At 55.4% G+C, this 24,259-nt stretch overlaps 1 protein-coding gene across 2 annotated transcripts; it reads right to left on the reverse strand.

Annotated features, from left to right (window-relative positions):
- Nucleotides 1–2,646: 2,646 nt before the first annotated feature.
- On the reverse strand, nt 2,647–23,893 carry LRSAM1 (leucine rich repeat and sterile alpha motif containing 1). Of its 2 annotated transcripts, XM_069031498.1 has the most exons (25): nt 23,789–23,893; nt 20,415–20,597; nt 19,920–19,976; nt 18,510–18,554; nt 18,022–18,099; nt 17,767–17,835; nt 16,991–17,075; nt 16,082–16,203; nt 14,908–14,998; nt 13,950–14,080; nt 13,330–13,359; nt 12,621–12,743; nt 12,393–12,532; nt 11,803–11,847; nt 11,320–11,390; nt 10,739–10,838; nt 9,954–10,041; nt 9,259–9,333; nt 7,691–7,771; nt 6,268–6,363; nt 5,640–5,738; nt 4,854–4,985; nt 4,368–4,449; nt 4,064–4,203; nt 2,647–3,579 (listed from the first exon to the last, which is right to left on the reverse strand). In XM_069031498.1, the coding sequence occupies exons 2-25, from the start codon at nt 20,484–20,486 to the stop codon at nt 3,454–3,456; spliced, it is 2,178 nt and encodes a 725-aa protein (XP_068887599.1). In that variant the 5' UTR covers nt 20,487–20,597; nt 23,789–23,893; the 3' UTR covers nt 2,647–3,453. The 2 variants fall into 2 exon arrangements, with proteins under 2 accessions (XP_068887599.1, XP_068887600.1); XM_069031499.1 differs by lacking the exons at nt 16,082–16,203; nt 16,991–17,075; nt 17,767–17,835; ... (3 more) ...; nt 20,415–20,597; nt 23,789–23,893 and adding an exon at nt 15,672–15,748.
- Nucleotides 23,894–24,259: the final 366 nt, after the last annotated feature.

The raw sequence follows: 24,259 nt of genomic DNA on the forward strand, positions 1-24,259 counted from the left end.
GAGCTGGGTGAACCACGGAGGACTTTGCTGAGGCTGTGCCCGAGGGGCTGTTGCTGGGGGCTGGGAAGGAGAGGACCCCCTTCTCCATCCTGGCCCTGGTGCTCAGCCCCTGCCCTGCCTGCCGAGGCTCACGGACTCACAGAACAACACCAGAACACGGAGCTGGGCCCATGTCTGGCTTTAATGTCTCGTGCCCTGAGGGGCTGAGCCCATCCCCGGCTGCCTCCTCCCTGTGCGGGCACCGCGCCGGGCTCTCTCCTCCCGGGAAAGGGCTTTGGGTTGCTTTGGAACAGCTCCGCCGCCAGGGCAGCACTGCGGGACCCTCCGGTCCCCTCTGAGCCCGGCCTCGCTGCCGGCGGGGCTGCACCGAGGCGCAGGCGGGGAACGTTCCGCTCCCTGGGCCTGCGGCACCGGGAAGCGATGCTGGCCCCGGGCTGCGCCTCCCGCCGAGCTGTGCCGCGGGGCCGGGGCCATTCGGGATGGAGCGTGAGCACAGCCGGGCCCCGGGGGGAGGAAAGCGCTGCAATAAGTTAATTTTTAAAAAGAGTCTGATGGCCGGGGGCTCTCGTGCGGGGCAGCCGAGCGTCCTGCGGGCCCCAGGGCTGCATCCAGGCCGGTGCTGAGCCCTGGCCGTGGCCGTGTCCCTGCCCACCGAGGTGTCCACGGCCCGAGATGTCCCTGACCCACCACCGGGTCCATCCGCTGGGGTGGGGTGGGAGCCCCCCTCTGCCATCCGGACCTACTTGAGGAAGACGAGCAGGAAGAAGGTGGAGACGATGAGCACGAGGATGCCGGCGGCGAAGCCGAGGCGCAGGTTCTCCATGGAGGCCAGCGGGGGCTGCGTGTCCAGCAGCAGCCCCCGGCCCAGCAGCCCCAGCACGAAGGCGTGGTGGGCCTCGGAGCCGCGGCGGAGGCCGCAGGGGGACACCGAGCTGCTCACGGTGAACACGGGAGCGGGGGACGAGCACAGCGCGGCCACGGAGCGCGACGAGCCCTGGCCGGGGTCCGGGGGGGCACCGCCGCCGTTCTCCTGCCGCTCCCCAGGCGGGGTCCCCGGGTCCGGTGTCACCTCGGGAGCCGCCGGGGCCAGCTCGGGCAGCAGCGTCACCATCCTGCAGAAGGGGCAGCTGAGGAAGGCCACGCTGGCAGCGCGACAGACGAGCCTGCGGAGGCAGCGCCGGCACAGCGAGTGGCGGCAGGGCAGCTGCTGGGGGCCCCCCCCGGCACCCCCGTACGCCTCGTAGCAGATGCCGCACTCCCGGCCGGGCTCGGGCCCCGCTGCCATCGCGCTCCGCGGGCACGGCCTGGCACGGCCGCTTTTGAAGGCGGGGGGCGGCGATGGCCGAGCCCGGGGAGGGGAGAGGGGCCCGGGCGGTCGCCCCACCCTGAACTTCAGCCTGGCCTCAGGGTGCCCGGCGGGCGCTGGAGCGGCACAGGGAACGCTCCTCCTCCATCGCAGGGCTGCTGCCCCTAAAACACCTGCTGCTCTTTCCCTTTTCCCTTTCCGAATCCATTATATTCTTAATACTTCCCAAGCACAGTTTCTATAGTTAATTTACTTCAGGACCAGGCCAGCAGCGGGGACAGCAGTCCCGTCGTGCACCCATTTCCCACCAGCCCTGGGGTCTGTTTGCCACCCGGTGCGGGAGGTGGCCCTGGCCATGAAGGACAGCCCGGCACTGCCGACGCTCCGGGAAGCGCTGGCACCTCTTTACGGGCATTGTCCCCGAGCTGACCTTGCCCTGAGCTCCTGTCACTCGTTACCATCCCCCGGCTGGGATGGAGGCGGTGCCGGGGGCGGTGGGATGGGAGCGGGGCACAGGGGATGGAGGGGGTGTTGCAGCATCGCTGCTGCTGACCAGGTGTCGGGGCAGCCCTTGGGACTCTCCTCTCTCTCCGGCCGCTCCCCTGTGGTGCCCGTGTGGTCCCTGACTGCCCCGGGGAGGGGGTGGGCGCAGGGGGGCTCCTTGGGGGCTGGATCCACTCTCCCTGCTCCTCGCCGTGCCTCATCTCCCCGGGCAGGGCTTGTGACTCCCTCCTCCTCCCCGATCCCAGGGAATGCCGAGGGGGAACGGGGAGGATTGAGGGTGCGTGACCCTTTCCACGACCTTTCCTGGCCTCATTCAGGCACCTCCGCCAGGGCTCCCCTCCTCCCTCCCAAGCACCCGCTGCTCCTGGTGCAGCCCCTTGCCCTTCCCCAGACAGGACCTGCCTGCTCTGATGTGCAGCAGCAGCAAAACGTGAAAACAGAGGCTGGAAACAGCCCCAGGATGTTCCCGAGGCGCCGGCCCTGGTGCTGTGGCACGTCCCCAGGACGCTGGTGGCACGGGGTGCTGGGCACAGGCCACCTCCATGAGGCCACACACGTGTCCCACAGGGATGCTCTGCACAGGGCACCTCATGTGAGGCAACCCAAGCGCAGGGTCCAAGGTCTCCTGTCTGCCTGGACATCCCCGGGGCAGCTCCACAGTGAGCAACACCCTGGGAGAAGGCCCAGAGCCTCAAATTCTTCTCTGTTTGACAAGGAGATGAGAAGGAGGAGGTGACACTGGGACAGCCAGGCACGTGGTGGCCCCGTCACTGTTCCACAACCCCCAGCTTTCAGCCATCCCCCCTGCAGAAGGAAAGAGGCAGCAAACACCCCCAGCAGAAACCAGCTGCAGTTTAATGGCTGCTTCTGGGGAAGGCTGTGGTGGGACCAGGGTCACAGCAGCATTTTTATATTTCAAGGTCAAGAGCCGAGGGACAGACAGGAATTGTTACTAATTAATGACAACGGAGAAGTCCCCACACCCCAATGCATGGAGGCACCGTGGATCTGAGCTGGGCACAGCCCCAGCCCTGTGTTAGTGCTGTCCAGCGGCAGCAACACTTTCTGCTCCCTACCTGATTTTTGGACAAGGGACCCCACTGGGCTCCGCTGGCCAGGGCAGGTCCCTCCAGTCCTGAGGGTGTTGCAGACTCTCCCCGCCCACAGGAGCAGGAATTAGGGGCTGGGGAGCTCCTGGCACTGCCCTGCCTGAGGCTGCAGCCCTAGACATGCTCCTGGGGGTGTCCAGAGCAGAAGCCCCAGACCTTTGGCATGACAGAGGTGCAAGGCACTGTCAGCTCAGGAAGAACAGCACATCCTGGTCGAGCGCTCCCACGGGAAATTCCCCCACTGCTGGAAGCACTCCCCGTGTCCCTGTTGAGCCAGGGCCCTTTCTGAAGGCAAACAGCTCTGCAAGAGAGGGGGAGCCACGGGTGCTCCCAGTTTGTCACCCAGTGCTCCCAGGCACGGGGATGCTGGGCGGACAGGCGGGAGGAGGGGATTCATTAAATGAGCCCCAGCTGGGAGCTGGGAGGATGCGAGGCTCCCGTGGGGCCGGGCAGGGGCTGGTGAGGGGCTCTCAACAGGGGCGTGAGCAGCAGCGGGGAAGAGCCCGGGAGCGCGGGCGGTGCCTCCGGGCCGGCCTAGGCGCTCTGGAAGATGCGGATGCGCTGGGCGATGTCCCGGCGGCACAGGGGACACGAGTGCAGCCGCTCGCAGCAGCGCTGGCAGCAGCAGACGTGGCCACAGGGCAGGAAAATCGTCTGGGGCTGGGGAAGAGACAGAGAGGGGACACGGACAGTGCTGCTGGCCCCGAACGCTGGTCCCAGCACGGGGGGAGCTGGGGATCAGCCGGGGGGGGATCTCAGCGTGGGGGGCAGAGCCCCGCACCCCGGTCTCCGTCCCCACTGGGTGTGCAGGGCCTGGGCTGTGCCGAGCAGGAGCGCGATGGGACACAGGGAAGGACACGGGGGGGCTGAACTGAGCAGCCCCCGGAGCGCTTCCCATGGCCGGTGCGTGGAGTTCAGCGCGGTCCTGCCCAAGCCCGCAGCGAGCCCTGTCTGTCCCTTCCCTGCCCTGCCCTTCCTTCCCTCCCTCCCTCCCTGCCGTGATGCCCGAGTCCGGCGGTGCTGGGAGCTCCGGGATGAGCACCCAGCACTGCCAGGGCCAGGCTGGGGACACAGACCCGGAGGTGTGCTGGGTCCCGCCCTCCCTCCGGCCCCTGCTCCAGCCCCAGCCGGTGCCAGGTCTCACCTCCTGCTCCATGCACACAACGCACTCCGACTTCCTCTCGTCCCACGGCAGCGGAGGGGCCGTGGGGCCCGCGGGCTCCTCCGGGGGAGCGCTGGGCTCTGGGGCCGCAGGGACTTCGGTGTCCTCCTCCCTCCGCAGCTCTGCAACCACAGCCGGGCCTGAGCCCGCTGCCCATGGCCCGGCCCAGCCCTGCCTACCCTCCTCCCACTGTACCCACAGAGTGTATCTGACCCCCAGGGCTCCCTGCCCCAGGCTCAGGTGCCTGCTGTGAGTGTAAAATGTGGCAGAAATTAACTGGGGGTACCTGGGATGGTCGCGGCCACAGCCAGGATCTCCTGAGCCCGCCTGAGGATGGCATGCTGCAGACCAGCCTCTGTCACACCGAGCTGTGGGGCAAGAGGAGGCTGTTGGCCCCACAGGAGACAGGGGGCTGATGTCCCCAGGGGGACACTGAAGACTCCTGGGCATTGCTGGCAAGATGTGGCCATGCCAAGGAAAGCCCCTCTGCCAGACACCAGGAATTCCCCGGTGCCATTTCTACACAAAGAGCATCTGGAGGATGTTGGAAGATGGAGCCAGGCTGCAGCTCACCCTGCAAGTCTCTGGGAGAGCCACTGCCCACAGGGACAGGCAGAGCAGCACAGGCACCTGTCCCTGTGGGGAGGTGACACAGCAGAGCACCAGCCAGACCCTTGTCCTGCCAGACCCGCCAGGCACAGCTGGGCTCGGGGCAGGGACAGGGACAATCCCTGCTGGTGCTGTCCCACACTGTGGCTCTGCTGTCTCGTACCTTTTCCAGGTCACTGGCACTCATGGTGCCGAGCATTTCCAAGGATATTCGGTGGTGAGCGAAGATTGGCACGTACTGGTCAGCAGAGAGCTCGAGCAGGAGGTTCACCAGCTGCTGCTCCAAACCCTTCTCCTGTGAAACATGGAATGAGCTCCCAGACTGTGCCCCTGAGGCCAGGGTGTGCTCATCCCTGCCCTGCCCTGTTCCAGGTGTTCTGCATCCCAAACACACCAAAGCCTGGAAGCCCAACAGCTGGAGCAGCTCTGGCCCCAGGTGTTTTACGAGCACGGTTCAAAATGTTGAGGTCTGGGAATCATGGAATATCCTGGGCTGGAGGGACCCACCAGGATCATCCAGTCCCACCCCTGGCCCTGCACAGACCCCCCAACAGCCCCACCCTGGGCATCCCTGGCAGCGCTGTCCAAACGCTCCTGGAGCTCTGGCAGCCTCGGGGCCGTGCCCATTCCCTGGGGAGCCTGGGCAGTGCCCAGCACCCTCTGGGGGAAGAACCTTTCCCTGCTCTCAGCCTGAGCCTGTCCTGGCCCAGCTCCAGCCACTCCCTGGGTGCTGTCCCTGTCCCAGGAGCAGAGATCGGAGATGCCCCTCGGGAGGAGCTGCAGCCCCCGGGGAGCTCCCCTCACATATGAAACATCCCCTTTGGCAATCCATCGGGATTGGATCTGTGTGACAGGTCTGTGCCCTGCTCCCAGCCTTAGCTCAGGGGGCTGTCCTTGCTCCCCCCACAGCAGAGCAGAGCCACAGTGGGAACAGGAACAGCAGCAGCACCTGGAGTTTCAGGGAGAGGGGCTTCTGGTTCAGCAGACGCTGGTACTGGATCAGCCAGTAGTTCTCCTGTTTGGTTTCACTCTTTGCCTCCATTTCCAGCTGAAAAACAAACTCCTTCACTCAGCAGCCCACGGGAATGTGGCCAGGGGGGTTCAGGGATGGATGTGCAGGAGGGAACCCCCAGGCAGAGCAGTGTACTGAGGGTAAAACAGGCATTTCTGGCTTCTGCAGGCTGGCCCCACTTTGACCCCCCTCCCACCCAGTGCACAGCTGTGCATCCCCCTGCCCCTTTGCCCCAGACCCTGTGGCCTGGATTCCTGAGGCTCAGGAGAGTCTGGAGACCTTCAGGATTGCAAGACCACAACTCCCATCCCTTGTGCTCATCCTGCTGACCAGTCCCTTTCCAGCAGGGTCGCTGATGGTGATGATGGTGCCTCGTGCTGCACCAGGGAGTGCTGCTGTGCCCTCAGGTTTACATCAGAACTTTCCGGGGTTAAATTTGCCTCTGGATCTGGACACAGCCCTGCTCTGCTCCCCTTCACTTCCACACTCAGCCATGGACTCTTCCCTGCAGCCAAGCCAAATGCTTCCTCATCCACAGGCAGCACTCCATGAGGGACTTCATTACCAGGATTTGTTGCAGTTCTTCCTCCCTTTGCTTCTTCTCCTTGAGCAGCTGCTGCAGGAGGCAGCTGAGCGCCCGGCGCTGCTCCATGACGGCCTCCTGCAACAGGAGAGCTCTGGCAGCCACATCCCCACACTGCTGCCACCCTGTCCCCTTCCCAGCAGAGCCCCTGCCAGACCCAAACCAGTCCCTGTGGCTGTGGAATCCCTGTGCCCCACAGCTCGGATCCTCTCCTAGCAGCTGGCAGGGCAGAGCCAAGCTGAACCCACTCCTTTCAGCCCTGCAGTGCCACTCTGAGCAGCCCCAGCCCACCCTGGCTGCAGCAGCTCCTCCTCACTCCATCAGAAGTTCAGCCAAAAGCATTCATGGTCCCCCTCCTTAGAATCATGGAATCTTAGACTGGTTTGGGTTGGAAGGGACCTTAAAGCTCATCTTGTTCTACTCCATGGCATGGGCAGGGACACCTCACACTATCCCAGGGTGCCCCGTCCAGCCTGGGATCAGCACCTGGACCCTGCACAGGGACAAAGCCCCTGATTAACAGGAACAGAGGCAGGAAGCATCAGGACCTCCACGGAAGGGACAGGGACAACTGATGACAGGGGAAGCTGCTCCAGCCCCAGCAGGGACCCTTTGAGCTGCAGGGCACCAAGGGCAGGGGCATCCAGAGACATTCAGGTGTTCATTCCTCGTTCCTCGGTTCCTGGTGCTGAAGCAGGTGGGTGCCTGAGCAGAGCCCTGTTTCCTGCACTGCTCTGTAGCTCCTGTGCTCACCAGGATCACATCTGGTCTGCCCTCCATGAACTCTGGGCAGTCCCTCTGCCCTCCAACACCACATAGTGACACAGAGGAGCTGTGTGAGTTCAGGTAGCACAACCCAAACCTTACACCTGAAGGATCCAGGACAGGGCTGGGAGGCACTGCTGCCTCAAGTCAGCACTTAGCACTGCTCTGGGGGTTTGTCACTGATTTTGGGCTGACTGAACAGCTGACCTGGCCTGGAACATGGCACACAGAAGAAAACAACTGGTGCAAAAGCATCACAAAACAAAATTTAAAGCCAAGCTTGCTTAAGCTAAACCTGGTATTCCTCAATGCATGACTGCTGATGAAGTCAAAACCAAAACACAACACAATGTAAGAGGACATGCAGTGCACAGCAGGCAGGTGGTTTTGGGACAGCCAACAACTGGGTTGCAAAATCCTTCCCCACCCAGCACACCTGGAACTGCCCATCCCTATCAGGGCTCCTCTGTCTCTCCTCTGAGAATGCCTGGGGATGTTCAGGAGCAGCAGGACAGAGGGTTGGTGTGTCCTGTGCAGAAGGACCTTCTGACTAAGCATAAAACCATCTGGAAACTGCCAGGAGCAAAGGAAGCAATCCCAGAGCAGAGAGGGTGGGGGGCAGGCCCAGAGCCCCACATACCTGCAGCGTCTCTGTGTCCAGTTCTTGCCTCTTTAACTCCAGCTGTGTCAGCTGCAATAACTCTGTTTCTATTAATTTAATCTAAACAGAAGATGAAACATTTTTTACTGACATTTAAAATGACTTTAATTTATGCTCTTTTAAAATGAGGTCTGACTGCTGCCCTGGCAAGGGCAGCACTGCAGAGCACCCAGAGGTTTGGAGGAGCTGTTTGTACTTTGGTGATGTTTGTGCTCAGGGTCCCTCTTCCTTTGCCTGAGGAGCTCTGTCCCCAACTCTCCAACTGTCTCTCTACTCTGAACACCTTCTGTTCAAGTCCAGAACCTCACTGCAATCAGTTTGTGCACCCAAACCTTTTGCAGCCACTCTGGAAAGCAGAGTCAAGGCCCTCCCAGCACCACAGCTCAAACCTCAGATTCTTGGGACAGTGCCCTGGTTTCCAGGTGCTCCAGCAGTCCCAGAACAACACCTGCTCTTGCAGGTGGGGCAACTGAGACACAGAGAGGTGAAGTGAGTTGCCCAAGGTCCCACAGCCAAGCCAAGATGAGACCCCAGCTCACCCCTCTGCCAGGCCACCAACTGTCCCCAGGCCACGCTGCTCCCGCTGACCCCGGAGCTCTGCCCCTGCCCTGCCCCTGCAGCACGGACTGGGAGGGGTCCCAAGGGTGAAAGGTCCAGCCTTGGCATCAAGGAACAAACTCCCTTTGTTCACAGAGCAAGTGGGAGCAAAATGCAGGGCCCTTATGGGTGAACCCAGGCAATGATGGAGAGCTGTCAGACAGTTCACAGGCTGCCAGCAGAGACTGGTCACTGGGGCACTCAGAATATCCAAGCCCTCAAGTTTATCCACCAAATCCTCACCTGAGACTTCTCTCCTGTGTTAGATCAGGAGAGGGAAGATTCTGGAGCACTGTGTCAGAAACCAGCACCCCACCTTCCTGCATCCAGCACTGCCACCTTCCCACCGTCCTGCATCATCCACTGCCACTTTTCCATCTTCCTGCATCATCCACCTCTACATTCCCACCTTCCTGCATCATCCACCACTGCTCTCTCCACCAGCTCTTGCTCTTCCCCCCCGACTACATCACTGCACCTTCTGTGGAATGGAGCTCAGAAAGGCAGGCTGAGGATGGGAAAGAAAAGGTGAACTTATGGCTCAAGGTGCAGCTCTGATGTGCTGGATGGAGATGCAGTGGGCTCATGTAGGAAGCAGCAGCCCTGCCAAGTACCTGGCCTGAAGGAAATCAGAGGTGCAATTGCAGATCACCCCCAGAGCCAGCACAGGTCTGTTCTCCAGTGCTTTACCCACCAGTGCTGAGGAGCAATGGCAATGCCACCACCCCCAGGAATCTAAAACCTGCTTTGACACTCCCTCCCTTGGTGCTGGGAGACTGGGGTGTAACCAACACTGCCCAACTCTGTTCCAGAGCTCTCAGCAGCACCAGAGCTCTCCATGGCCTCAGACCTGCTCTGTGCTCACAGCACTTTGTTCTTCCTCCCAGGGTCTCATCGAACAGCAGGATGAGCTGAGCAGCTGGTTGTTCTTTCCTCTGTTGCTGACTCACCTGGTTCCTGATCTGCCTGTGCATAAGATCCTTCTTCACCTGGAGAGCTTCAAAGGCAACTTTCTGCATCTCAATCTAAGGGACAGGCAAAATCCTGCTTAGTGAGGTGGTTGGTGATGGGCTAACAAGCTGCTGCCTTGCAGGGACTCAGGTACAAGTCCCTGACTGGTGTTTGAGCAACAGTGTCCTGAAACTACAGCTGAAAGCCCAGCAGGTAAAATCCACCTTGGAGACACACAGAGAAATATTAATGTTCTTCAAACATTCATCTGGAATGCTCTGTGTGACCCCACCTTTCCTCTTCAGTAGCACTGAGCAGCCAGGCTGTGCAACAGGGCACAGCTGTCCAGCACTTCTGAGAACAAACGTTGAAAATGCTTGTCCCAAGTCCCCCAGGAAATCTGCCAAAAGACAGGAATTCTGTCTCAAAGTCCCCTCTTAATTATCGTGTCAGTTTTGCTTCCCATGGTCTGTGCTTCTGTCTTCTCTGAAAACTTGCTGTCTAGATAAAAAGTAATTTTCTTTCAGCCACCCAAGTTAGTTTGCCAGAATAGCAGATATTCTCAAAGTTTAGCATGTAGTGTTCAATAAAATAACTCCTGCATGCAGCCCAGCTCAGCCCCCGCTGCTCCTGTGACCCACTCTGGATCCTGCTTTCCCTCAATCCCCCGTGAGCAGTTTGCTCCCTTGCCTACCTGCTGCAAGATCTGACTGACAGCTTTGTTCTGATCCAGCTGCTGCCAAGCCTGGATCTGCTGGAACTTCTGATCCATCTCAGCTAGGCTGCATGGAGATGGATTTGCCACGGAGTTACTGCCAGGTCTGGGACTCTTGAGGCAAACCAGAGGAAAAGCAGGCAATGGGGAATGCAGGGGGAGAAATTTCTGACTGACCAGGGGGAAGAGCTGTGGCACCACACAGCTGAAGGCCATGGATTTAACACCTTCCTTGCACCCAAACCAAACCTGCACCACAGGCCCCTGTTCAGCAGGCTCACAAGGCTGTTTTTGGTCAGTGCCAGATGTTGCCAGATTAAAATTTCTCACCTTGTTGTAACCAGTGAGCCAGGATGCTCTCAGTATGTGCAGCAACACACAGGTACTACTTGTGCACACACAGCATCCTTGAGGCAGCCTGGGAGGGGAGGGAAGGAGCTCTGGGCCACAGTTTGGCACTGGAGTGCCTCAAAAAACAGGAAGACAGCTGGTCTAATCCCCTATTTAGCAGAATATATAAGGCAAAATAAACAGTGCACAAAAGTGACAGCTCCCCCCAAGTGTGATTAACATTCATATTGTGGTCACTAGAAGGGAGTTCATTCAAGGGAGTGTGACAGTTTAATTTGCACTGTCCTGTGCTGTTACAACTGTCCTGCTGCATTCCAGCAGCTGCAGGAGTTCCTGGTGTACTTAGGGGAATTACAGTGCTGAAAGAAAGGGATTTAACACCAGCACCAGCAGCCCCAGACACCCCCCTGCACCTGGAGCAGGCCTGGCTGACGAGGTCCTGCCGACGAGACTCAGAGGTCATTTGGAGGAGCTTGTTCTTGTAGGTCTCAGCCAGCATCTGCTGCATGGCAGCTGGGGACAGAGGGGACAGAGGGGCTGTCAGTCCCTGCCTGGCCTGGGTGTGCAGAGCAGGACTCACCCACCACTGCTGCTGCAGTCACTGCAACCAACAGTGACTCCTCTCCCATTGCTCTTCCCATTTCACTGATTCCAGAGCACACCCATCCACCTGAGAACTGTGGCTCTTCACTGGGAAAAGAGCTGAGGAAACTCCACTCTGCCTGTGCCTGCTCCTCTTCAGTGCTCAGAGGAACCCAGTCCCTGCCTACCAACCCTGAGATCACAGAATCATGGAATATCCTGGGAAGTAGGAAGGGACCCACCAAGTCCAACCCCTGGCCCTGCACAGACCCCCCAACAGCCCCACCCTGGGCATCCCTGGCAGCGCTGTCCAAACGCTCCTGGAGCTCTGGCAGCCTCGGGGACGTGCCCATTCCCTGGGGAGCCTGGCCAGTGCCCAGCACCCTCTGGGGGAAGACCTGTCTGGACTTACAGGCCACTTCCCGCCTGCGCAGCTGCTCCATCTCCTCCTGGGTTATTGCCATCAGCTGTTCCATCCTGATTCTGCCAACACACAACAACAATTCAGCCACTCCTTCAAACAAGGCCTTCTCCTCCACCCACTCAGCTCAGAGTCTTAAGGCTGGGCAGGTTCACCCTGCTCAGGAAAGCTGGGCTTATCAGAGACAGCAAAGCCTCAGTGATTTTTTGGTGAGCAACCTCTAAGTTTTATGGGAGACAACATAATTTTTGCTCAAAACCACGGAGACAATGGCTGGGTGTGCCAGACTGGGTAGGACCAGGCACACCTAGTCCAGTGTTTTGCCTCAAACAGTGACCAGAGCCAGCTGCAGGTATGAGATGAACCTCTCCTGACTTAGGATGGATGCAGACTGGTGACTCTGAAAGGAAACTCCCATCCCTCTTCCCAGCTTCTTGCCCCTTTTCCAGACAGTCTTGTTTCAAGGAGACTCACCTCTCATTCTCCAAGGACTTCAAAATGTCTGAACTTTGTTTTTGCCTATAAAAAAGATAAAACAAGAGGCTTTCATCAAGCTGAGCAGGACATCCTGGTCGCCCAGAGAGCAGAATCACAGAGTCACAGAATATCCTGACTTGGAAGGGACCCACAAGGATCATCCAACTCCTGGCCCTGCACAGGACAACCCCAACAATCCCCCCATGTGCCTGAGAGAAAACAACTTTGCTGTCATGCACAGCAGAGCAGCTCTCAGCAGGCTGGGCACCTCCCATCAGCACCAGCCCACACAGAGACCCAGCAGACACAGGCAGGGGCACCTCAACACTTCAAATTTGCACCTTCCATGAGGAATTTGAATTTGTTCCACAGCACTGCAAAATCCCAACATCACACATGTGTGAAACAGCTTTTTGAAGATGCAAATTCCATGTGCTTTAAATGGGTCTTTGGCAGTCCAGGAGCTAAGGCAGCTCCTCCACACATCGATCCTGACCAGGTCCAAAACATTCAGGGATGAAATGAACCACTCAAAACAACATGACCAAAAAAAAAAAAAATCAGAGAAAGACCCCCTGGGACCCCACCTCTGGTTGTCGTCCAGCAGCTTCTGGATCCGGCTGGCAATGCCCTGCTCTGTGTCCTTCAGCTGCTGCAGCAGCTTCAGCCTCTCCTCCTCCAAATAGCGCTGGTGCTTCGACAGACCCTGCTCCAGCCTCTGCTGCTCCTGCCCAGAGCACAGGGAAACCAGGAGAAGCTGCTGGGTTTGGGGAAGGCAGGGGATGCCCTGGAGGAGCCCTGCCCAGCACACCCACCTCTCTCACTGTCTGCAGGATCTCATCCTTGTGGCTGTTGAGCTGCTGCACGAGCAGGGCCTGTTCTCGCTGCCCCACATTCAGGCGCCGCTCAAATTCCAGCTTCTCCTGCTTTTTTTTTTCCTGAGAGGAATAAGGAGAAAGATGAATGACAGGAATCTCCTTCCCAAGCAAGAACATATTCGGGGGAAAAGGTAAAGCAAGGCACAGCAGCCTCCTTGCAGAGAGGAAGGGAAGTCAAATGGCAAACAGGAGGCTTGTCTAGGGGATGGAATCGTTCTCTCCTTAGGAACCCAAAAACCGGGAAGCAGAAGCTGCTGCTCTCTTCACAGTCTCCAAACTCTTTCATGTTGTGAAGCTGAGGTCCCTGGGCATCGACTGATACCAAACCAGCCAATATAAACACGTGGAGGGAAGCCCAAAATGCAGGGTGGGTTCAGTTCCACGTGGCACAGGATTCCCTTGTCTGAAGGAAGCAGCCAGCTCCGAGCAGCTCGAGCCACAGGCAGTGGGAACTGCATGGCAGGAGCTGCTGGTTATCTCAAAGTGAGTCTTGCACAGGGGAAGAGACAGAGACCAGGGAAACAAAATGAACAAACTGAAAGTGCAGCCAGGTGAGGGGAATGAAAAACCAAATAAAAAGATGGAAAACAAAAACCAGAAGCAGACCCATGCTGCAGACAAAGCATTTGCAGGAGCTGATCCTTACCTTCCTCTTCTCATAATCCAAGAATTTGTTCTGAAAAATAAGCAAAGCAGACATTTACCCCCAGAAGGACTTTTTTTTTGTAGATGCTATTAGCCCTCATTACATCTTCCCCTAACTGAGTGAAGGCATCAACCAAAGGCACAGGAACACAGGCCCAAAGTCCAGTCCCTCAGGCTTCTCCAGGGGCACAGGCATTGACTCTGCACTTGCCAAAGAGCACAGGAATTAGCACAATTAACACAATTATTGGCCCAGCCTCCCCTTTCCCGTGTCTAGCACTTGGCTGGGAAGCACAAGGTTCTTCTGCAGCTTGCTGTCCCCCAGAAATACACATCACACACTGCACACTCCATGTCCCACCATCACCCCTGTCCCTTGGCTCCATCATTGCTTTCAGGATGGAGACAGTTCCTTGGGTTGTGTCTTCCAGGAGTCAGTGTGGCGACACCAGCCCCAGCTCAGGAAGGAGATGAGCCACCCATGCACACACTGTGCCTGGCTGCTCCCTCGATCCCAAAAGACACATCTCATGGAGGGGAAGGTGATGGGGGATCATGTGCCAAGTGCTGTGATGGAGCACAGAGACAAATCCCAAACCCTCTCGTGCAGAGGAGCCTCACCTGCCACTTGCTCTCCTCCTCCAGGTACTTCTCCACTGTCCTGTCCACCCCATCCACTGAAGTTCCTCCTCCATCGCTCTCCAGCGTGGGGAGCAGGTACTGTGAGGGAGGGTAGTATGCAATTCCACACTCTGGAAGGAACCAGACACAAAATAAGAATATTTGGGGATCAAAGACCTCCTTGGCAGCATGGCTGAGGGCTGGCTGGTGTGTGGGACTGCTTCCAGCTGTGCTCCCTCTGCCCACACACCAAGGAGTGCCTGGCAGGGCTCCTCCAGCTCAGGCAGAGTGGACAAGGAGCTCTGGGAGGAGCTGGTGCCACTCCATCCCCACCAGGACAAGGACCTGCTCAGACAGAAACACACCCTGCACACGGGTGCAGGCTTGGTGACTTCTGCAGGCCTGCAGATGTTACTGCCCAGACCAAAATAAGTTCTGACTATGCCTTGCAAGGCACTTGCCCTGCATCAAACCTCCACCAAAGCTCCCTGTCTGTACTAAAAACAGTGTCTACAAACTCACAGTAAATTTCCTTTGTTATTTGAGTTTTCCATCTGGTTTCACCATTCTCATAACACCCTGCAGGGCCCAGGTCCTTCCTCAGAGAAAATGAGGGCAGAAAGGACCTCAAGTGACTCCTGAGTCTCTCTCCTTGTCCCAAGGCAGTGACATCTGGACAATGCCTACTCCTCCCCCAGGAGAAAATCCAAATAACCACAGGAGATGCACTGACTTCCTACAGTCACTGAGATAGCCTGCCCCAGCCACTCTGATTTTTAACAAACCATTCTAGACTTCAGTGTGGCAGGGCTCAGGGAAGGACTCGTGTTGTGCTGTTTGCCAACAAAGACAGGTAACCAGGAGTGCAGGGCATCAGCAGGGTGCCAAGCAGAGCCCACACAATGCCTGTCCTTCAGAAGTGCCATCCCTGAGCACACCACAGGTGCTCCTGGCTTACCCTTGCAGAGGAATTGCTGGATGGCCTCTGTACCCGCACTGCAGATCTCAGGGGATGGGTAGGTCATGGAAGAGGCATCCAGGGTCAGCGTCTGCAAAAGAGAACACACAGAGCTCCAGGTTATTCTGATGGCCCAGACAGAGCCCAGCTGCAGTTCTCCTTGCAGCTCTCCAAAATTTTACTTAATGTTACCCTAAATGCTGACATAAATACGAGGCTGTAGGGAATCCCTGCTGGGTGTCTGGCACCCTTCACAGGTGACTCCACTGTCCCTTATTTGGGAGCTTCTGAGCTGGCCACTCACTGGCACATTCCCCTCATGCAGACATTGGCACTTGATGTTTAGGTACCAGAGGTCCCAGCACTTCTCAGCTACAGACATTCCCTGCTCCATGTCAGGGAGCTGGAGCCCTTCAGCATGGAAGGGAGGATGATACAAGGGCATGGAGAGGAGTCCCATAAAGAATGAAGGGAAGAACCAGTGTTTTTGTCCTCCTGTGGCCACCAAAAGGACCTAATGTTGCCTTTTGTAGGGAAGGACATAGCAGGAAGGCCTAGAAAAGAACCACTTTATCAAGCACAGGGGGCAAAGCTGCACAGATCCCTCAACTCAGGCTGTCCACAAGAGAAGTGAAGCCCAATGTTGTTTGTGAGACAGGAGAGAGCATTTATTCACACCTTCCTGCTGGTGTCTGAGGCAGCCCTGTTGCCTCATACTTGCACCATTTAGTACTGACAGGTTTGGCAGACAGGAGGCAACATACCCATAAAAATCTTGATGCTTTTCCCATCCTGAATGTGCACTTCAGGGAGCCATAAACCCATGGAAGCTGACAACGAGCTGGAGATCTGCCAGGGTGACACAGGCACAGTTTGTGCTCTCAGAGACAGCCCTGGCAGGTAAAATCCAGGGGTTCACTCCTTGGGGATCGCTTTTGTCATGATTAAATGACAAAATTCTCAGAATTAAATGGCAAAGTGATCAGATTAAATGGTAAAAATGATCAGAAAAGACCAGAGCAGGTACACAAAAGTTATTTTGGACAGTGTGAACAGCCCTGTTACAATCCCCTGCAACACATCCTGCCCAGACCCTAAACATTCCCCTCCTGGGCTGGGTTTCTGCCCAGCTGAGGGAAGCAGGCTGGGAAGGGATGGAGCCAGGGCTGGGTACCTGCAGGGTGCGGATGTGGGCCAGCACCCGCGGCAGCTCCTGCAGCACGTTCCCACTGACATCCAGAGCCCGCAGGCTCCGCAGGCCGCTCATGCTCCCGGGCAGTTCCCTCAGCTTGTTCCCTACAGAGACAGAAAAGCCAGTTAAAACCATGGAACCTTGCCAAGACAGGAGCCAGCAAGCTCATCTGCTCCAACACCAATCCACAACCATGTGTACGGCTCATTTCCCCAGAGACGGGGCTGTCCCAGGTCACACAAGGACTCAGATGATGTCACTGCCCACTGCAAAGGGCAATTTGGGATCCAAATCTCCTTCACAGCTGAGGTCACTGCTGCAGGCTGGATCTGTGCTCTCTATGAGGTCAGTATTTGTACCATGGAGTCTTCTCCCCTCTGGTATAAAGTCCCAGGGATGGGAGGAAGGGGACTGAGTGGGGCTGCACACCCAGGGCTCAGAGCCCAGCTGCCCTTTCCAAGTTCCTCATCCTCCATTCCCTTCCCCGTTTCACCAACAGCTCCACGTAACTAAATCCCCTTTTTCTCTCAGATTTATGGCACTGCATAGCTGGAAAATGCCCAAGAGTCTGGCAAAGAGGTGTGACCTTTGTGCTCGGGCTGTGCCAACCTGGTGGGGATGCACAGGCTCACAGGACCCAGCTGGGATTTGGTTTATCTGGCTGAGTGCTCTGCTTACTTTACTGGAGGGCTTGAGGCTGACACATTTTCTGCTTAGATGATTTCTCCTGCCTTGCCAACTATTTGAATTCAAACCTTCCTTGTGTTCTTCCTCAGCTTTCAGAGTGTAAACCGTGTGGTGCTTGCCTTGGCTGAAAGGAATAACTGCTAATGCAGCTCAACATAACCCAGATAATAAATGTGCTTTGCTCAGAGCAATCCCATTCCATACCTTTCACATTGAGGACTTGGAGCTGGGTGAGGTCTCCTATAGATTGTGGAAGGCTTTTTAAAAGATTCCTTTCAAGGTTTAGGACCTAAGGTATTAACAGAAAAGATATTCAAGATATTCATCCAAGTCTCATGTCTTCTACACATCTGTGCTGCTGGGACTTTCAGGCCCAGAAGGACAACTTGAAATTGGTTTAAGCAATACTTTCTGGGTTAAAAAGATGTATTTTCCACTAGCCCTGGATGAAGGGTATGCCAGGCTACCAGGGGCAGTGAGAAACCCTGCTCACCACCAACATCTGGTGCTGAATCCAGATGCAGGATTGGAGTACCCAGGGCAGCACTCCCCAACTCCAGCTCCCACAGGCTGAGCCTAAAGCTGCCTCCTGAGCAGAGAGACCCTGAGTGTGCCCTTAGACACCACTCTGGGCTCTCCACATAACCACACCAGGGACAATGGCAAAAGCTGAATGTTTTGGGAAATCAACAGACTCTGCTTGCTTGGCCATGGGAGCCACTTGGGCTGCACCAAGCTTGGAGAATATAAGCAAGCCTGGCTTTTCCTGCTACTCTCCTGCTCCTTTCCTCCTCTTTTCCTGCTCTTTCTCCAACCAGCCAGCTCAACAGCAACAGCCAGGTTGATGTGATAGATCTGACAAAATGGCAGCATCATGGAAGTTGTGATTAATTATAAACCAAGCAGCAGTAACCCCACACCCCTGCTGACCCCAAACATGCCCTGTACAGACACCTGGGATGCAGCTGCATATCTTTTACCTGGAGAGCTGCCAGCTGACCAATATCAGCAGGAAGCGATGCCAGCTGGTTGTCATGCAGGTCTAGAACCTGGAAAAGCAAACAAGGTTGGCAACAAGTCATGAATTACCTCACAGTGAAAATTACTTTGCTTCCAGTGGGGCTTTGAAGAGCAGCTCAAGCTTTTCAGGGGACGTGGGTACTTAATTCTTGGAGGTCTTTTGGAAATGCAAGCATCAGTAACAAACAAAATAGGCTGTTAAGAATCACAATTACCTTCACAGTTATGAGACTCAGGAGGCTGCAGGACTTTGGAACTAAAGATGTCAGATTATTTGTATGAATAATCAGCACCTGGGGGGGAAAAATCTCATTGACACATGAACACAAGAGACACCAGAACAAGCACTTCTGTTGAGGTTGAACTGGGGAGGCTGCATAAGAGCTCAATATCTTATTCAGCATCATATAAAATATTAAAGTAGGAAATGGATTGTCAGAGAGGTCAGACATTTTACATGAGATCTAAACCAGAGCCCAGTTCCTCACATGAGAAATGCCCTTAGATAGGCTAAGACAGGAACAACCACCTCATCTTTCCTGGCAAAAGTTAACTTTAAAGAACACAGACAGGATTCATCTGACTCAAAATGCTCTCTGTGTAGTATCACACATAAAACAACCACACACAGTCATTTCAAACACAACAATAATACTCAAGCATAATAACAGAATTATTTAATAATTTCTGATTGCAACATTACCTTTTTTTGCAAGACCTTGCAAGTTGCAAAGGCCCCATAAGGAACCTAAAAGCAATTAAAAAATAGTCATGTCAGACTTCTCTTGTAAGCAGTTCTACGCTGTACTGTAAATTTATATATAAATATATAAATTTATATATAAATTTATAAATATATAAGTTTACTGTTACTGCCTGTAAAGTGTAAACAACTTGACTGAAAATAAAAGTGATGTTAAAATTACTGCCCCCTGATTTTGGCCCAGTATTTCCCAGGGAGCTTCCATTTAAACAGCTTCCAGTGGCTCTCCATGACACAACAGTGCCACAGAACAGGCTGAGGCTTAGGCAGGAGTTCAAGCCTTATGTGATTTAATATTCATTGTGCAGATGAGTTCAGGCAAAGGTTCAGTTTAGTCATCACAGAAATGCATTCTGTGGTTTGGCAACCTCACAACCACGCTGCAGTGTGCTGAGAGAGAAAGGTGAGCACCAGGCAGGACTGAGTGTCCCTGATGTGCCAGGAGAGGGGCAGGCACAAAAAAGGAGATGCCAGTTCAGCCCCTGCCAGGCACAGCTGGGCACTGTGACCTTCCCAGCAGCAGCCAAATTCGTGTCCATGGTTAATTTTAAAACCAAACTGATGTCTCACTTCATTTATTGAAACAACAGTGACTAAAATCAAACAGCAAGACAGAGTTTTATGGGTGGTCCCAAATCTTCCCCACAAGAGCCTGCTTGGCAAGGGCATCCTGTGTTCAGGATTGACATTGTAGAAGCATGAGACAAGAACTAAAAATTGAAAGTGAAATAGAAATGGGTTTCTGCCTGAGGCTGGCCTGGCTGGCAGCAGGAAAAGCTGTGTCTGGGTGCCTGGCACTCTGTCAGTGCCTGCCCACACACCAGCAGATGGATTGTTTCTCATTTAGTTGGCTGCCATAAAAGAAGCCAAGCTGGGAGTGAGATTTCCATCCTTAATCAGCAGCTTGGAAGCAGGATTGGGATTTTCACTTACACAGAAAAATAACCATGGGTGGCAGACTGTGTAGCTCTAAGATTAGAAATACTCAGCCTTTGGCAAACCAACTCCCTCAGGACCAGCAAAATTAAGCCATGAGGTCCCAAGCTAGGGTCAAACAGGGTACTGGTGGAGGATATGAGACCACCCTGCCCTCCTCACCTTGTCAAACTAAAAGATTCCCAGGACAGAAATGGTGTTGAAGCACCAGGCAGGACAGGCAAACTCCCACCAAAAAAATAGAGCAGAAGCCCCCAGCTAAAAGCCAGAGCTCAGGAGACAGAGGAAGAGGTGGACCAGCAACAATTTCTACTTCAAGGCTCACAGGCACAAGACTAAATATGCCAGTTGGCACCAAGAAACAGAGAGAGAATCACAGCAGTGAGTGAAGACTGGAGGTTGTAGAGGACATACCTCAGAGAGCTCACATTTGGATATGTCAAGGGTGTCATCAGCACCAGCTTCTTTTGCCTGGGGAGGGAAGATACACATCCAGAGAATCAGACCATGCAAAAATCCAGCACCTCTTGGTGCATCTTGCCCAGAGAGGTCGTAGACTCCCCATCCCTGGAAGCTGACAGGGCTTGGAGCAGCCTGGGATAGTGGAAGGTGTCCCTGCCCATGGCAGGGGGTGGCACTGGATGGGTTTTAAGGCTGCACCCTCCTGTCAGGGAGTTGTGCAGAGCCAGAAGTTCCCCCCTGAGCCTCCTTTTCTCCAGGCTGAGCCCCCCCCTGCTCCCTCAGCCTCTCCTCATCCCTTCCCCGGGAGATTCCCTGTGCCAGCACTGCTCCAGAGCTCCCACAGCAGAGAAGGTGAAGCGACCCAAAAGCAGATTTCTGCCAGAAGCCAACTGTAAACCTGTGGCTGCTTTGGACAGACAGGACAGAAATGACCCTGGCAGTGCTTACCAGGCACATCTGGTACTCAAGGCGCTTCCGGGCATCATCACTGGGTTTCTTCTTCCTGGAGAAGAGAGGCATCTTCAGTCCTGACTCTGGCTCTGTCCAGGGGCACGGATGGTCAGTGCAGAGAAAGGCTGAGGGATCCTGGGGTCTGTGTTTGCTGGGGAGCCTGGGCTGCAGAACTGGGACCTAGTAAGTGGCAGGGGGGAAGATTAAATGAAAATAATTGTGTCAGCAATTGTCTTTGTTTAGCTGCATCACACAGGCAGGTTCCAGCACAGGGAAGTAAAAACATGAGCCACTCAAGCCCTGCTGTGGTTGTGTGGGTCAGCCCTGGAATAGGTACAGAGAAAGGTTACTGAGGGATCAGGGAAATGCAGGGTCCATTCCAGGAATTAGAAAGCTGTATCAAGAGATCAAGCACCAGGGATAAAACCCAAACTATTTAAACTCACAGTCAATTCTGGCACAGCAATAAAGAACTGAGAGCAAGGATTCCAGCTGGTTCAAGTGTAAAGGGAAGAGAAGTTGAACCTGAGGGAGGAAGGAGTGGGTGCAGGAAGATGCCTGGTGGAATCAGGAGTGCAGGTGGGTGGAAGGGTACAGACACCAGGCAGCTCTGGGACAGGGCTCTGACCCAGCAGGGGAGAAAAAAGGAGCTGCTGGCAGGTTTTGAGTGAAAGGCAGAAAGCTGTGACTGGACAAGGAACGGGGAGAGCAGCTGGTAATGGTACCAGTGAGGATGCTGGAAAAGAGATGGGGCCAGTGGAACAGTGAAATCAAGGAGAAAAAGGGGTTTATCTGTGGCTGCATAAGAGCAGGGGGCACAAATGGGCAATGCAGAAAGAGCCTGAGCTGGGGTTGCAGGTGAACAGGAGCTCCCAGAGGGACCTGACACAGGGATCTGGCTTGGAGATAAGACTGGGAGAAGATGAGAGAAGGGCAGGAAGGCAACAGTGAGCCCTGAACAGGGAATAACATCTTAAACACTTGCAGTGACTTTTTTAAACACTGTTTTCCTAAGCAATTTAAAAATCAGCACAAGAGAGCCTCTACTTCACCAGTGGAGCAGAAACTGGCACAGCTACAGAACACAGTTAACTCAGGGCTCAGAGAAGCTCAGGTGCTGGACACAAAATGCTGGTTCTCTGCCAGCTCTGTGTCTGCAAAGTGGCCTCAAGCTCTCCTGAAAAGCAGGTACCCACAGGATCCAGCCAGGGGTGTTCCCTGAGCAGGGAGAGCTCTGCCAAAAACTCCGTAAAATCTTCATGGAGATAAATCCTCACTGTAAAAGTAAAATAATTCAGTCTAATTCCTCCAAGTCTCATTCATCCCTCTTCCTTTCACTCCAGGAACAACGAGGCAGAGACATCCTGAGTCACTGTCCTGCTCTCACACCACTCACTGCAACAAGCCATGGGCCACAGCAGGAGGTGGCTACAAACTCATCTCCAACCGTTCCGTGGCTCTTTCCCTGCCATCCCCATTCCTGCCTTCTTAGGCAGTTCAGGTTATTGAAATGCTGAGGAGACCCAGCTCCCAGGAGGGGAGGTAAGAGCCAGAACTCAAAGGATTGAGCAAGAAGGGAAGGTGTCTGTCAGGAGCTACAGCAGGGAAATGCAGGACAGCAATCAAGGGCAAGACATCAGAGGCAGAAACAAAAGGAGATTTAAAGATGAGAAAGCTGAAGGACAAGGTGCCTGCAGCAAGATATCCTTCAACTGATGGCCATGTTCACGTCTTTGCTGAGCACTTCTGCATCCCCTTGTCCCATCTCACCTTTCTCTATTCCAGCCAGATCTCACTGAGCATGGGGATAGCAGGAAATCACCAGTTTTCACCCAAGAAAATGATAAAGACATGAAGGCTGAAGGGCAGACAGTGAACAGGAAAAGAATCCTACCAGGGGTTAGAAGATGAAGAATCCATTTGCTAAATAGATTGAACAGCTTTCAAAAGTGGAAATTAGTGAAGACACATCAAACTCAGCAGCCAGGAATGAGAAAGGCCCTTGGCATGTGACCATTGCATGATGTAATTTTTATTTATTCAGTTACTGAAAGAACTGTCTGTAAGTGCCAGGGCCAGCACCCACCCTGCAGGCAGTGAGCACCCATGGACACCAAACCCTGCACCCCACGGACACCAAACCCTGCACCCATGGACACCAACCCCTGCACCCCGGGGACACCAAACCCTGCACCCATGGACACCAAACCCTGCACCCCAGGGACACCAAACCCTGCACCCCACTGCTCTCTGCAGGCCATGAGCACCCATGGACACCAAACCCTGCACCCCACAAGCACCCATGGACACCAAACCCTGCACCCCCACTGCTCTCTGCAGCACCAGCTCTGCCTGAGGAGCAGCCACACACTCGGGGTGGGGAAGGGCACAGGAATGTCCTCTGGGTGCTTCCCAGCCTGCAGCTGTTGGAGGGATGACAGCAAAACAAACCCAACCCCCTCATTTTACAAACAAATGTAATTAAAATGCAGCAACACAGCTCTGGAAGAAGCCCCAGTTTTCAAAAAATTCTGGACTGTAAATGCATCTGGGCACTGCAACAAGGTAAGATGGGAGTGTGGAAAGAAGAGATGTTTTATTTAGTCTGGGAAAACACACTCGGGAGCACAGTGAGGGAGCAGCGAGCCAGGGTCTGGATGTGGGTGGGCTCCTGAAGACGCTGCCTGGCCCTGGGGGACAGAGGTGTCACCGGACACCCACAGGCTGCTCTGGCTCTCTGACAGGTTATCAGTAGGCAGCCCTGCAGGCACTGGAACAAGCCACAGAGGAGACAACAGCTGAACTGCAGCTCTGGAAGTCGCTGTCCTGCATCGTTTGCTCTTTGTGCTGGAGCTGCCACCCCTGCCACAGCCTGAGCCTGCCCAGGGCCTCCCCTGGCAACACCTGGAACAAATCTCCGCTCGTCTTCACCAGTCCAGCTCTGCCTCTCAGTCCTTCCCTTCCCTCATCAACACTATTCTCTTCTTCTTCTCCCTGGGGGTCCCCGCAGGGTCCCCCTCCCAGGGTCACACAGCTTCCAAGCTCCTCGTCTTCTTTACCCTTCCCTCATCCAGAACAGCGCCGTTCTGTGCCCGAGGGCCCAGAAACTCGGAAGGATGAAGGACTGAGTCGACCCTGCCGGGATTTTGGCTCGCAGCGCTCGGGCATCGGCCCGACACCTGGGGAGAGCAGCGACAGTGAGCGAGGGCAGCGCCTGCTCCGCGGCGAACACGGCGCAGCTCCGGGCAACGCCTGCGCCCGAGCCTTTCCAAGGAGCACCCCCGAGCCGCGGTGGCCGGGGCCGGCCCGGGGCAGCCCCAGTGTCCCACAACGGGTCCCACAGCGAATCCTCCCTCCCCAGCCCCGCTCACCGCTCGCCGCCGCCATCGCTGCCTCACCGCCGCGTCACGTGACCACCCGCACCAGCGAGAGGCGCGGCCAGAGCGTCCCGCCCCACCACAGAGCTCTGCCCTCCGCGTTCATGCGCCCCCATGCGGCTGGAGGACCGCCCCGCCGGCCACAGGATCCCAGAATTGTTTGGGTCGGGAAAGATTCCTCTGGGATCACCGAGTCCAGCCTGTGACTGATCCCCGCCTCGTCCCCATCCCAGAGCACTGAGTGCCACGGCCAGGCCTTCCTTGGACACCTCCAGGGATGGGGACTCCTCCAGTGCCCTGGGCAGCCGCTTCCAGTGCCCAACCACCCTTCCACATTTTGCAACAGGGATAGGTGAAAGGAAAGAAAGAGAAATAAAGAAGAGAAAGAAAAAAAATAGAAGAGAAAGATAGAAAGATAGAAAGATAGATAGATAGATAGATAGATAGATAGATAGATAGATAGAT

This window comes from Aphelocoma coerulescens, chromosome 17 (assembly GCF_041296385.1).
Source record: "Aphelocoma coerulescens isolate FSJ_1873_10779 chromosome 17, UR_Acoe_1.0, whole genome shotgun sequence".
Classification (NCBI taxonomy): domain Eukaryota; kingdom Metazoa; phylum Chordata; class Aves; order Passeriformes; family Corvidae; genus Aphelocoma; species Aphelocoma coerulescens.

Coding starts and splice junctions, on each gene's coding strand:
- LRSAM1 (XM_069031498.1), bottom strand. CDS start 20,486: ATGCCTCTCTTCTCCAGGAAGAAGAAACCCAGTGATGATGCCCGGAAG. Junction 19,977..20,414: donor TTGAGTACCAGATGTGCCTG/GTAAGCACTGCC, acceptor TTCCCTCCCCAG/GCAAAAGAAGCTGGTGCTGA. Junction 14,081..14,907: donor CCAGCAATTCCTCTGCAAGG/GTAAGCCAGGAG, acceptor GGTTCCTTCCAG/AGTGTGGAATTGCATACTAC.